This window comes from Diadema antillarum, unplaced genomic scaffold (assembly GCF_040938485.1).
Source record: "Diadema antillarum isolate AM-2024a unplaced genomic scaffold, OU_Dant_1.0 seq00002486_RagTag, whole genome shotgun sequence".
NCBI lineage: Eukaryota > Metazoa > Echinodermata > Echinoidea > Diadematoida > Diadematidae > Diadema > Diadema antillarum.
The window spans coordinates 33,675-48,274 of NW_027273091.1; the positions used below are offsets into that span (position 1 = coordinate 33,675).

At 39.1% G+C, this 14,600-nt stretch overlaps 1 protein-coding gene across 1 annotated transcript; it reads left to right on the forward strand.

Moving 5' to 3' along the window:
• Nucleotides 1–350: 350 nt before the first annotated feature.
• Nucleotides 351–8,713, forward strand: LOC139714872 (uncharacterized; the record flags this gene model as incomplete). The annotated part of the gene is made up of 4 exons (XM_071626520.1): nucleotides 351–472; nucleotides 5,698–5,792; nucleotides 6,785–6,914; nucleotides 8,632–8,713. Coding segments are annotated over exons 1-4 (402 nt in total), but the record flags the coding sequence as incomplete, so codon positions are not given.
• Nucleotides 8,714–14,600: the final 5,887 nt, after the last annotated feature.

Genomic DNA, 14,600 nt, shown 5'->3' on the forward strand with positions numbered 1-14,600 from the left:
TTTATAATACATGTAGGCCTACAGACAAACTGCTCGAACGACTTGCCTCGATCTTCGCTGACCAGTGAGAGAACAGAAACTCGGGGGGGGGGGGAGGGGCAACAACAACAACAGATACAAATTGTGACGAAAATACTCAGAGCCCGTATTACAAGCGCTAGCTTCTATACTAGTACTCTTTCCTTGATTACAAGGCTCTGAAAATACTATAGTGAGAACACCCTCTAGCGACCAAATTTAATAATTGCAGCTGACCTGCATGCTGTGTATGCTGTGCCAGTCATAATCAGTGCACACAAAGTCAAAGTATAACAACAACAAGATCCCTGGCCCTCCCCGATTAATCTGGCTAGGCTGTTTCTGCATTCTGCTGGAAAATGAATAGTCTGAATGAAGATGATCCCCCGGAGAGTCGGGCCGCAACGGAAGACGATTCTGACGAAGAAAATGAAGGCACTCAGAAGCCAAAATCGTAAGTCAAAAGAAGTCATATGATCTTCAGCGCCGCCTGACGGTTATGGCGTAAAAATCTGTGCGCGGATTTTTATCGCGGACGGAATGGATAATTGATTGCCCTTTCACTTCAACGCACCGGTACGGAGTTAAAAAGGGAAGCTGTTTTCGGTCAGGGCGGGCCTACTGTACCGATCAGATCACAGCGGGGTAGCGGTGCTGGAGAACCGACTGGGGCGCAGTCCCGCATTTTTAAATGTCCTCCTCCTCCTCCTCCTCCTCCTCCTCCTTCTTCTTCTTCTTCTTCTTCTTCTATCTTCAAAGGGCTATAAAATGCAGCCTATCACGAAGATGAATAAACTTGTGTGCACGATGTCGATGAGAGGAGGGGTGCCGGGTGGGTGTGGGCTTAAAAGGGACTGTATAGCGAGGTGCCCGCATCTCGTCAGGGGCCCGAATACCGTCACCCCGCTTAAAATTGTTTTAAGCGCACTAAACAAAAATTTATGCCCGGGACTGTGTTCAGTACGCTTGAAACTTGGCAAGGCTACCACAACCAAGCAAATTGTGGTGAAAACCGAACAGTTTTTCGCGAAAATCTGAAATTTAATCGGAATACGTGTTATATAGACACTTCTATATCACCACTGTCCCCGCACGCATCTTTTACGTGTATGTCTATGGGAGCATCACGGTCACCCGCACACGTCTTTTACGTGCTTTGTCTATGGGAGCGCGGGTGACGAGTTGCGGGCCCCTTCCTTAGCGCGCAACTTTTTTGCATCGTTTGCGTTTGACGACGATAGCTGCAAATTTTCGATATCGTTCAGTGAACTTGTGATTCCATTGGAATTTTCAGCATTTTTCCTGTATGTGAGTTGGATTTTAAAGAATTTCAGTGGCAAAATGTGATTCAAATATGCGCAAACATTAACTATGACGAGGTGCGGGTCACCCAAGTATACATACTACTGGTTGAGGTGGGGATTCATGTTTTGAACATTCTTAAGTGAGATAATGAGAAACCTCTTATGAAATATGAAAGAGCAAGTAATTTTAAGAAGGATTCAACGTTTATTTGATGAAAATTGGTTTTCAAATGGCTGAGATATCCAAAAACGTGATATAATAATAAAAGGCGACAGGCCACGCCTTTTATTGGGATCTCTTTGTTTCACCTTGTTTTTTTGATATCTCGGCCATTTCAAAACCGATTTTCATCAAATAAACTTTTGATACCCCTTAGAATTGCATGCTCTTTGACATCTCATAGAGTGGTTTGTGAACAAACGGTGAATGTCTCGCAAAACGTTAAAAGCTAAATCCTCACCTCGACCAGAACTGTACACACCCTTTAAGGTGGTAAAAGCTCCTTGAACTGTTCAGGTGAGACTGCACAAACTACAGAGCATTCATTCACAAATCGCAGTTATGGGTGTATACCTGTATGCCTAATTACCCGTTGAATAGTCTATTAATTATAACCAGAAAGTGTAACAACGTTACACTGTAACGTTAATGTTACAGTTGTAGTAACATGAACGTTACAGTGTTAGTTAACATAGTAACAATGTAATGTCTTCAAGTAGACCTATCTATGTAACAACACTCAACAGTTCGATCTAACCAGACTACGGATCTACTGTAACTTTACTCTACCTCCGGCCCCCTCCGCCAAGCAAGGAAGGTGAAGGAGGCCGGGAGCGGAGGTTGACATGTTTTTGTTGCCGTTGGTTGGTTTGTTTATTTGTCAGTCTGAGACTGAGTGCAAATAATTGAAAAAAAAATTGTGGACAGATTTGGATGAAACATGCAGGAAAATCTGAATGACACAAAGAACTTTTGCCTTGGTACTAATGGTAGTGTCTAACTGTTAGAGTAATGATCCTAACTATACACAGCCCAGTCGCTGTACAGATCTAAATAGTGACAGGGCTGTACCGGAGCGGCCCACAACACAGAGCAAGCTCAGCGTAAATTTTACAATCGCGTTGAGTTTTGATACTTGACATCATTTTTTATCACCTCAAACTCATTAATCTTCATTTATGACACTATGTACATATCTATGTTATCGATATTGATACACTTTTCACAACGCATCTGAGTTGGCTCAGTCGGTAGCGCGTCTGCCTCACGATCACGCGGCCCGGGTTCGAACCCGAGTCTGGACTGAGCAATGTTGTGTGTAAACATACCGTCCCCTCTATAGCAAGAGGCAAAACACTCTGTCCCTCGGATAGGACATAAAATGGAGGTCCCGTGTATGAGAGAGTCACAGCTCATGCACGTAAAAGATCTCGCTTCATTCATTCATCGCAAAGAGCAGGGTGTCTAACCCGGTGAAGTGGTCCCACCCCACATCCAACTGGACCCCATGGAAGACCAGCTTAGTGTAGCTGAATATGGGCTATCCAGCCATCTTCACAGATGGAAAATGGACAACAACAGGATAAAGATAATAATAGAGAGACTCTATTAATAAAGATAATAATAGAGAGACTCTTATAAAGTGCTCATTCTACCTAAAAGATACTCATGGCACTTTTAAAGGCACATGGTCCCGATGGTTTAGTCAAATGCATATATATATGCGGGCGCACGGCGCAAGTTTCCTATAATAGAAACCTATGCTATCGACTCCTCTTTAGTGCCTACGCTGTGACCCATTTTGCCGAGTCCGAAGAAGTCTGATCCACTGTAGTAAGTGGTCTGATCACAGTTCGGCTCATGATTTGGCTGAGGTGGATGACAGCTTTAGCAAACTTCTTTTGTGATGTATGTATAAGAAGCACATAACTATGCATGCACCCTGGCATGTGCCATTACCACAGACTGCATGATGCGCAGAGAAGACAATGAAGGCGATGTTACCTAGCAACACCTACGCGCTTAACTCTTGATGACAACTCAACTTTGGCAATCTTCGTATCAGTGCTAACGGTGATCGGCATTATCATCAACAGCGCCCTCTACACTACGGGGACTATGCGCCTTTAAAGGTCATGTTGTCGACCGTGCTTGCGCACGCACGCAATAGATGGCTGCATTTCCAGCCATGCACGCGCGCGCATAATTTACAGAGTGGTTAACGCGCCATTTTGAATTCTGCAACAACGAACCCCGACGGTCGGGGATTGCGCTAGAAAGTGCCATTTTTTTGTTCCATAAACTAATTGCGAGGGCTCTCTATTGACCTGTGTACCTTCTGTAATATAAGCATGCACTTTACGTGAGTAACATATAAATTTCTATATGTAATGTATACATTTTTATGAATTTTGTAGTTGGGTAATTCCGTGAAGTTGGGGCACAAAGTGTGACATTTTAGCATAACTCAATACTAATTATGCTATACATATATTGTTTATAGGCCTTACATTTGTATTGAGACCATACATTTCCCTGGAAATTTTGTGCCATTCAGACTCAATTTTGATGAAGTTAATATTAAAACGATATGTAACGGTGTCCTGTAGCATCGTGATGTGTCCATGTAGCATCGTGATAGTTAAAATCTGGTCGTAAAAGACAAATTAATGCAATTAGCTTGACCAATATTTGATATAATATGCATAATTACTAGATTAGTCAGATAGCTAAATATCTAAACTCTCCTTTCCACAGTTTTACTTTTACAAGAAAATCACACAATGTGTCACTATGCTACGCGGTGTCCACCAAATGTCACAAAAAAGGACACCGCATAGCATCATTATACATTTTGTAATTTTCTTTTAAAATTAAAACTGTGTACAGGAAATTTGAGATATTCAGCTATCTCATTCATATCTCGTAAATATGCATATTGCATCAAATTTTGGTCAAGCTAATTGCCATAATTTGTCTCTTAGGACCAAATTTTAAAATATCACGATGCTACATGGACACGTCACGATGCTACAGGACACTGCTACATATTGTTTAATAAATTCATCAAAATTGAGTCTGAATGGCACAAAATTTCCAGGAAAATGTGTGGCCTCAATGCATAAAGCCTACAAACAATAAATGCATAGCATAATTAATATTGAGTTATGCTGAAATGTATTTTTTAAATATCACGATGCTACATTATGATGGACACTGCCCCAACTTCATGGAATTACCCAGTTGTGTTGTGGTTCCCTGATGTGATGACGAGGCTCCGCCTGTCTGACGCCGTGCTTCGCAAGGGTGTCGCATGGCGTCTGGTCAGGCTAGAAGTGATCCAAGAATTATGGATTTTTGAAGGATTTTGACCTTTATGCAGATAATCAAAGGGTCTAACTCTATGTGCTTAAGGAGTTCAAGCTGCATGTAGGCAGTGTGACCAGTGAAAAACACGGGATTGTGCTTGAAGCGGCCTGAAATTATGCTAAATTGCCATGAAATTATATCACATCTAGTCCAATAATTGTGGTGCCTCATCAGCTGACAAGCAAAAAAAAAAGAAAAGAAAACAAGGTCCTCACATTTCTTTTTGCTATACCTCTACAAATTATGGTGCCCGATTGGCTAACACGCAAAAAACCAATAAAAGTAAAATTGAATTGTGGTGCCCAATTGTCCTCCCATTTTGACAAGCAAAAAAATATAAAAAAAGGTCCTCAACTTCTATGCTGCCAACTGAACTGTGGCTCTCAATTGCCAAGGCAAAGCAAAAAAACTGCAAAAACAAAACAAAAAACCACACACACACAAAAAAAAACCACGTCTTCACAACTTTTTAGAATAAATTAGATGAGAGATGTAGAACTCTAATGGTTAGATCAAAGATCTAGGATGTAGGAATAGGATCAAGATCTTGTCTAGAATTCTCTATCTACTCTAGATTCTGGTCTTGTCTATTTAACTGTAGTATTGTTAGATTAGATCAATTATATCTAACTTATATGTTATTGAGGTAAATTGACACTGTAGTCTACTGCGTACTGACATTGCTAGACTGTCTTGACTGGTGCTTATGTGTGTTGGTGTGTGTGTGTGTGTGTGACTTTTTTGACATACGGTACACTAGACCCTGGCCATATTTTGCAGTTTAACAGTGACTGTTCTTGTCCAGAACAGGAGGACTTCAGTTTATATTGGGTCCTGTTTTCTCCAGGTAGCTTGGTCCCAGGCCAGACATGCACCTAACTTGGGGAGGTGGGTCTAGTGAGAGATCACATGATTATGTTCAACTACGTATAATGGCCATGCTCATTCTCCCTTTCTCTGTGAATTGTTCTCAATTTCACTGCTGTCTGCACTTCTTTCCCATAGGATTCCTGTCTTAAGGTGGAACAGGAAACTCCTGGATGGAGAGGGAAAACTGAATTGCCAGTGTCTCATCATCGCAGTGGGTCAGGTAGCAGCTGGTGAGTGAGCCACACATGATGATGATGAAAGAAAGATCAATCATTCAGAGGGGTGAAAGTTCAGGTGTGAGTTTCTTCAATAATTTGTCTCCCTCTACAAATGAAATTTGTTAAGATTGCAAAGTAGTCTGCTGATCTGTGAATTAACAAACATGTCAGAAAAAAAGAGACCAGTGGGACTCAACCTGTCATCTACTGCTTGCCGGGCAGCAACACTACCCCCAGGCTGTCCCTGGTTGCCGGCAGTGACACGGTGAACTTGGAACAAATACCCAAGCTCCGAAATTCCAACACTGTTATGTTTTAGGCATATTAAATGAAAGAAAGAATAAGATGTTATTCAGAGGAGTGAAAGTTCACCTGCTCACACCTGTATGATGATGATGTTTGCTTCTAGACTTTCATTTTTGAGGAATTATGCATCAAACTTAAATGTTGTGAAATGATTGTGAATTTTGCGAGTCAATTTGATTTATTTTTTTTTTCAAATATCAAATATCCCTCAGCTCTTGGTGTAATTGTGTTAAGACAACTCTTGATTCGTGAAATATGCATACAAAATTTATTCTGAAAGTGTATTATGACTGTTGTGTTCAAAGAGCAAGCTCATGAACACAAGTACATGTAAAAGCGGTACATCAGGTGTTTGCTATAGGGAGGGGAGGGGTCATAGAGGAAGGTTTGAACATTCTTTTGAGTCAAGTTTTAAAAGTTTATTCAATTGTGATTATGAACTGAATTTTCTAGATGTCAGAAGTATTGTGATGTTGGATAACTGAAGGGTGAGTGTGTTTTCTTATGTGTTGTTACTCTCTTTCCGAAATATAATTGACAAATGCGCAAGTGAGTACCCTGTCCCTATCATGAGCATGATTTAAAGACAGTGCTTATGTTTCATCCAGGTTGAGAGCACTTTATTGTTAATGTCTTCTGACCCAGTCCATATCTGATCTTGCCTCTCTGCTCTATCCCATTTCCTTGATTGTATCCAGCATTTGTAGACAGTCTGTTCTGTTCGGATGAAAGGGAGATACTATGCAGCGTGTGCTGTGGGGGCAGCAGCACTCTCCTGAGCAGCTGGAGTCAAACAGCGCCCTCAGACTCTTCCTGCTTCGTCTGGAGGTAAGATGAAGGACAAACAATATCTTACATAAAGAAGAAAAGTCGTTAAAAAAAGAGAGTCAACCAAAAAACTGTCAGTCAGAGTACCAAGCATATACTGTTCTTTTCTCCATACCTTATCTCAAGATCCTTAGCATTTGGTTTGTTGATATTAACTCTTTATGTGCCATGTTCGCATGTCCCACTCAGTCTACGGCGTGCCAACTTCGCATATTCCGCTCAAATGCACTAATCCGCTTAAACCGATCAATAAATCGCCTAATCCTGTGGTACAATGACAGCTTTTCTCAAGCTTTTGTTCCTTTTACATACAGGTTGCATTTTATGTGGTGATTGACTATCAAGCGGTGTTCCCAACTAAATTTGCGTGTAAATTCTAAGTTTCTCTCTCGGTTTTATGTGCGAAAGTCATGCCTTTACAGTAATGTAGCAACTGGTCATTAAAAAAAAATATATGGAAGTACATTTGTCATACAATTTATATCAGAGCAAAGCTTGGCATTCCTCTTCAACTTTGCTCACTATAATGTCCAGCTTAACAGAAATTTGTAGAAGTTCTACAGATTGGAAAAACAGAATTCTTTCTCAAAGCATGACTACTTTCGTGTCTCAGAATAATGTGGCACACAGGGGGTTTTCACCTTGGCACATAAAGAGTTAAGTCGTGCCTACTGTGCCCACTATAATGAAGTTTGCCACAGGTATAGTAGTGGGTAGTAATGAATTTGTCCTCAGTGCTCTCTTTAAAGAGTATGAATATTCTGTAATACTATCTGCCTGAAATCCTAACTTTCCATCAGGGGAAAAGGATAAATTGGTATTAAAGACATGATACATCTGGGGCAGCAGTGATTTTTTTTTTTTTTTTTTTTTTTTGCAGAACTATGTCAAACTGTGCTACAGAATTGGCAGGTTATGACTAGTAAATTGAGTTTAACATGATAGTACCAATATTGGGGAAGATGGTGGTGCTCCAATTGCCAAGAATTAGGAAAAGAACCACCTTGGCAGCGTCGATGAAAGTAGCGATGATAAATTGTGGTAATTATGTATTGCAGGCAGTGCAGTTTTATTTTCTTTATGAAGAGGAAATGCAACCAAAAAAATAAATAACTTGCAAAAGAAAGAGAAAGAATTAAGAAGAGAATGTTCAAAAAAAGGCAAAAATAGGAAAAGAAATAAAGAAGGTATGACATTTTGAAATACCATATTCTCTTTGGAAAACATTTCTTGATCGGTCCTTACGAATATTCAAATTTAAGTGAGTTGTTGATATCATGCCCTCACAATTTTTCATGCATGCTATATAATGCGGGGAAAAATTTTTTTTTAGCTGATACAAGTAAAATCATTGTGTATTCCTATACTAAGATAAATTAGAACATTTGTTCTTTTTTTTTTTACTTTGGGTGGTTTTGAGGTATGCTTTATATTCATACAGCTGAAATATGAGATTTTTGTCATTTCTGTGTATGGAAAGAAATAAGAAAGTGTGAGAGCATGACGTCATCAACTTGATGATTTGAATATCCATAATGCCTGGTCAAGACGTGATTTCCGGAAAATTGTGAAATTTCAGAATGTCATAACTTCCTTATTATCCGATTTCAATCATTTTTGCACCATTCTGCAGGGAATATTTTTCTCTTTTTTATGAAATTGACAGAATTTTGGAGTGGATTTCTTCTTAAATTTAGATGTTTTATGATTTTCACAGACGCAAGGGGAGGCCAGAGGTAGCCCTATGTCAGTGCAGAGAAAAGGTGTCAAGTGAGCAGTCCTTCTCTTGGGTCGAGCAGGTAGGGATCAACAGATCTTGCATTCATGTTCTTGTTACATTTTAAAGATAATATAAAGTTTTGGTACCTTAAAAGTTTCCCTGAGTTTCCTTGTCTTAGTTTGTGATTCAGGTTAAAATACCTTTCATATAAAACTAACACTGTGAGACTTACTCGCCCCAAAGTGCTCTCATGTCTTAGTAATCATGCAATAATGGTTTCGTACAATATGTGTATATTGATTGTCGTGGTACCGCGTCGAGTCAAACTAAAGGCTCGTTCGAATTTTTCAGAGCCCGCTCTGCTCTGGTATGAAACCATTATTGCATGATTACTAATAAAGACATGAGAGCACTTTGGGGCGAGTATTGTAAAGTCTCACAGTGTTTGATAGTTATATGAAAGGTACTTTCACCTGAAACACAAACTAAGACAAGGAAACTCAGGGAAACTTTTGAGGTACCAAAACTTTATATGTGTGGCGCTCCGACAAAATGAGTCATAAGTCGCACGGGGACTTTTCCCGTAATGAGCTGAAAATGAAGGGGAAGCACTGCTCGGGTCGAAATTTTTTTATGACGGATTTTGATTCCTTGACGTTTTATCTATTTGTACAGAAAATTTCAGCGTGTAAAAATGAAGACAAGTGTCCCAAATCACAGTTTTTCTGCGACAATTTTTTTTCGGTTTCATTTTTTTCGAATGCTCGCCTTTGCGTTGCGTTTCGCACCTATTGTTCTTGCCCGAGTGAAACTCCGCCTCCGTTGCTAGGGCGTATGCTAATGAAGCATTGCTCTTGACCCCATTGAAGTCAAAACAAAGCATGGTGCGCGCGTCGGCGTCGGCGGGGGCGAGGGCTTAATTACGTAATAACAGTGAGCTGACCAAGGTTATCGATTGCATGACTAGCGAGTTGCGTTTGATAAATGCACCACATTTCATGAAGTGGTGAATGATGTGACGCACAAATGGTGCTGAAAAAAAAAATAATTCCAACAAATGATCACGCAAAATTTATGATACTTTATCAATGAGCGAATACATGATCACATATCGAACTTGAAACCTCTCTATGTGTGTGTGTACTTTTACAACTTTTATTGGCCTCATTAATAAATTCATTCAAATAATAATAACTTTCGTTCCATGGTATGTGACTTGCTGTTTAAAGTTCATCTTTGGAGATATAGCATGGCCTAAGTAGTCAATTATTCTCGTCTTTATAAATTCGACAATTCGTATGATGATTAAAGCCAAATGTATGTAATGCGTAATTTTATTTCCCCGATTAATAAAACTTATTGCCCTATTTTCTTATGATGGTTTGGGCCGCGGCGGCATGGAGAGAAATCGGACGACAAACATTATCAATGCCCAAATAGCTCGTGTTCCCTTTGGAGGATATTCTGACTCTTGTCATTTGTGTATTTTTTAGAAGTAGGACCTATTTGAGAAAGTGACAGAAAGCTGTGTCGCTACTCAAAAGTGTGTTTCTTCATTTTTCTAAAATCAGAATGTTTGTAATGATAGCTGTTTGTCGTGTCTTACGTGTAGCTGACATGTGAGAGGTCAAGTCTGCAAAGAATTTGGCTAACAGCTTTGCGAAGTAGCAGCGCTAATTGCCTATTGAATTGTGTATTCTGAGGAATTCCGAATGAAAGAACTCAGACGACACTGTTCACGCCTTGTATCCGAGTAAACCCCGCATCAACGAAGCCTTGAACAATGAAAGGTAAACTTCCTGAGCACTGGTGGATAATCACGCAACCAGTATTCTTTTTTTTCGCCATTGATAGCAGAATTAGTGACGTAATGGAGCGACAGTGTTGGAGGATCGTCATTATGTCTGCCAATTTGTAAAAGATTTTTTCAGTCCCCTTTTGTGTTCAGAACCACAGTCAGGGACGCTAACTTCCCTATCTCCTACAAGCTATCGTTACTATCTTAAAACGTGAATTTTATGAAAGGTTAAAAGTGATCGCGGAATCAGTTCTTCTGCGTGACACAAGGCTTTTATAATTAGCATACCAAGTATGAATCGTTTACCTGTATAGAAAGGGCGGGAATACACACTTATCGCAATCATTTGGATTTGAGAGTGATACACTCTACTTTTTTTCTTTATCTTTCCCCCGACAAAGACCATGGTAATTCAAAACAAACAAGCAAACAAACAAACAAACAAACAAGCAGTTGCATTATATCAGAACGTACAGAATTATTGTGGTTCATGTATAGATCATCTCTTGATGTATAGTAGTCATTTGTTGTCGTTTTTATAGCGTGTCCTAATAAATGCCTTTAGCGAAAACCCAACACAACTTTTATCAAGGAGGGAAGGGAACTTAAATTTAAATATAACATAGTTTATAGAAATCAGACATGTAAATAAGGCAATCTTATACATCCGCATGGCCGATTGTAATCTCTTACTTTGACTATTAAACATGATCGCCTGCATTTACGTGCTTTTTCTAATTTCTTGAACTTTGCCTCATTTTCTCTCTCTTTTTTTTAAAGAATTGCTCGCAACATTTAAAAATCATAACACAGTCCGCTTTCCCACAATATGATGTTCCATTTGATTCGCCACTTATTGTTGGTCGGGTGACGCCAAATGTTGGAAACTCGAGCGATGATACATGGCATTTTGTTTGTCGGTTTTCGTCTCATCGCTCAAAAGAATTTTGACTACGATTACAGAGGTATCATCTATGAGACTTATCTGATGGTTTTTAATACAGAAATGATCATCAATCAGCAGAGATTAGTCAACAAGTCATGAATTCACTTTACCCATCATGTTTAATGGAACTACGACATTGTTGAGGTAACCACGCATTTTTATTCTCATAGTTCAAACTAACTCTTGGCATAATCCAAACAAATAATTCTTTATATAATTTCTCAAAATACTCAAAACATGGCCATCGTCAAAACTTTCTACAAGGATTGCATACGGCAATCTTTATTGGCCTAAACAAGTTTTCTAGAGCTATCAGTTCCCCCTATGACGATGATTTCGTTTGCGTTTCGAACTTATACCAAACTACTTTCAAAACAGCTACCTTCATAGTTCGATTAATGAACCAGTCTTTTGAATTCATAACCAACATTCGTAATCGTAACCATACAGTACCATAATACTGTCAATAACAGTTGGAAAATGTAAATGCTATAATAATAGCGTGAAATAAATGAGTAACTATTATCTTCATACATTCTAATTCCTAAGTGATGTCGCTACGATAATGACACATGGTTTGACTACTGCTTCAAGCAAATAAAAGTAAAAAGGAATGGGATATACTTCTTATGATAATACCACCCCGTACAATGGATTCCACTGTATTTGGTAACATTTGGTTTCGTTTCTGTGCGCTTTACGTACGGAAAATTAAAGGCAGATTGATTCCATTAACATGCTAACACACAACGCATTCAAAATGTTTTTTGAAATACACCGTGTTCAATGTAATGTTATAGTATACTGTTTGAAACTTTGAATTTGCGAGATCTTTTTAAAGTTATAACCAGTGTTATTACATTATGAAGCAAAAATTAAAGTATATAGGGATTCGGATTTGCTCAGAAGACTAAAAATGCTTTATATGGCGATCGTTCGCAACAGAGACAATCCGCTTCAATAGTGTAATTCTGTATTCATAAATTGGAAGAGAAACGTAAAGAAGTCAACTTTTTAACTTCATTTAGCTTTCTCACCAATTGAACTTGATTTGATCTGCCATGCATGATATCGCTGAGTGTTCTATTTATTCTATCAAATTATTTGTTTGGCGTGCTTGTTTTTTTTTGCGGACTATTACAGGTAGGTATATAATTCATTGAAGTTCATAATATTTGTACATATAAGTCGTGTTTAGTTGTTTTGTATTTTCATTTTTATGATAAGATCACGTGTGTATCTGATTCTGACCATGAAAATATGGCGACTGTTTAAATGCGGAGTATGTACTGGAAAACTAGTGTCTCCTGTCAGTATAGACAAACTAATTTCTAGTCTATCCCCGCTTGAAATGGAAATGAAAAGTTCGACTTTCAGCAGATTTCAACCGTTTTGTATAGTGCCTGATACATATAATGGACACAATTCTTTAGCGCATAAGCAATCACACAACTTTCGGGAATAAAACGTACTGTGATGTGTCTTAATGATTGTATCTCATGGAAAAAAAAAAACTCGTCTCCTTGCCTGAATTTTAGCTGCTTCCTTTTCAAGCTTGCGGGAAAGAAATCTAGCTGAACATCAATCGCAATCATAAGGAGAGGCACATCCTTAGAAATAAACACAGGAGTACTGAGACACACTACTAAATAAAAACGGGCCTTTTATCACTATTGACAACGCATGACATTGAAATGTTTGTTTGTTTGTTTGTTTGTGTGGGTTTTTTGGGGGGGGGATTCAATTGATTATTCTGAAGGTTCGTTGATCACACAATGAAATATGGTTCGCTATTAGCTTAGGTTCGTTAAAAAAAACAACAACAAACAAACACACACACATTAAATGCAGTTCCCTTTCCGGTGTTTCCTTTAGCCGAAAGTAATCAAGCAATCATTTATTTTAGTAAGGTTTGTGAATACAAAACGAAATGAGTAAGGCCTCCGTAAAGTATTAATTCAGAATATATGTCAGTATAATTATCTATACTCAACTTCACAAATGCAGAAAGATTGTAACTGTAAATGTGAGGGAAAACAAATAAGCTTAAGCTACAAGTTAACGCTTCTTTATATGCTATGGTATTACAAAAGTGACCGAGAATAAGAAGTATATTCATGATACAGTCATAATTATAAACCCAACGTGAAGCTGTCAGGCCTACATCAACCTTTGCTTCTGATACGTATAGTATGTGCAGCATTGGCAAGTTTGATAAGCGATAATTACTGTGGACGCAACGCCTATAAGGGAAATGTGCCTAATATGGCGGGAATTCAGAATGTTACGGAGGTATACAGCTGCAGCAGAACAGACGCGAAAGCAGTCTTTGATGTTCTGCAACATTACGACCATGTGCGTAATTTGAGGGTTTTTAGTACATGCAAAGAATACGATCTCAAAAGACGACTATCGTTAATTAACTTCATTTTGAACCCCCGCCTACAATGGGTTCTCAGGTTCTATCTAGGTATTGGTACTTGCTAAACGCATCCTCTTTAGTTTCCATTGACAACAACTACATGGGAGGAGAATGGAAGCGATCAACGCCCTCGCTAAAAGACGCTTCTCGTAAGACGCATTGTGTGCCCGCCTACAATAGGTTCTCAGGTTCGATTTAGGTATTGGTACTTGCTAAACGCATCCTCTATAGTTTCCATTGACAACAACATGGGAGGAGAATGGAAGCGATCAACGCTCTCGCTATAGATGCTTTTCGTAATACGCATTGCCTGCCTTTTTTCTTTCTACTGTTTCCTATTGTTTGCGAGTTAAAAACTTGCGGCAAACTACACCGCAGCCGACACACAACGCGTACCGACTCATTCATGCGGCGGCAGCGGCACGGACACAAACGCACCGAAGTTTACATTCGGACTACCGTATTGGTCATTATCGTTAATGATAGATCTGTCCTGCGATTGGTTAATTATCTTACACACCCAAGCTATCGCCTTATACGGTTGTGCGTGCGATGGAGCGTAAACGCCGTCGCTAAGCAGGACTGTTGTATTGTTTCGTCGCGTGAAAGAAACAGGTTGTGAGCTTGAACATAACCTGAACTTTGAGAGCGATTTTCTCCGTTATTTAGAAAATGGACTGACATCATAAGCGTAGTTAATATTCGTTTTTATGATCTATAGGGATGTCGAAATGAGTTGTATTACATATCAGTGTAAAGCTTAGAGTCTGTAGAATTCACATATAGGCATAACTACGATT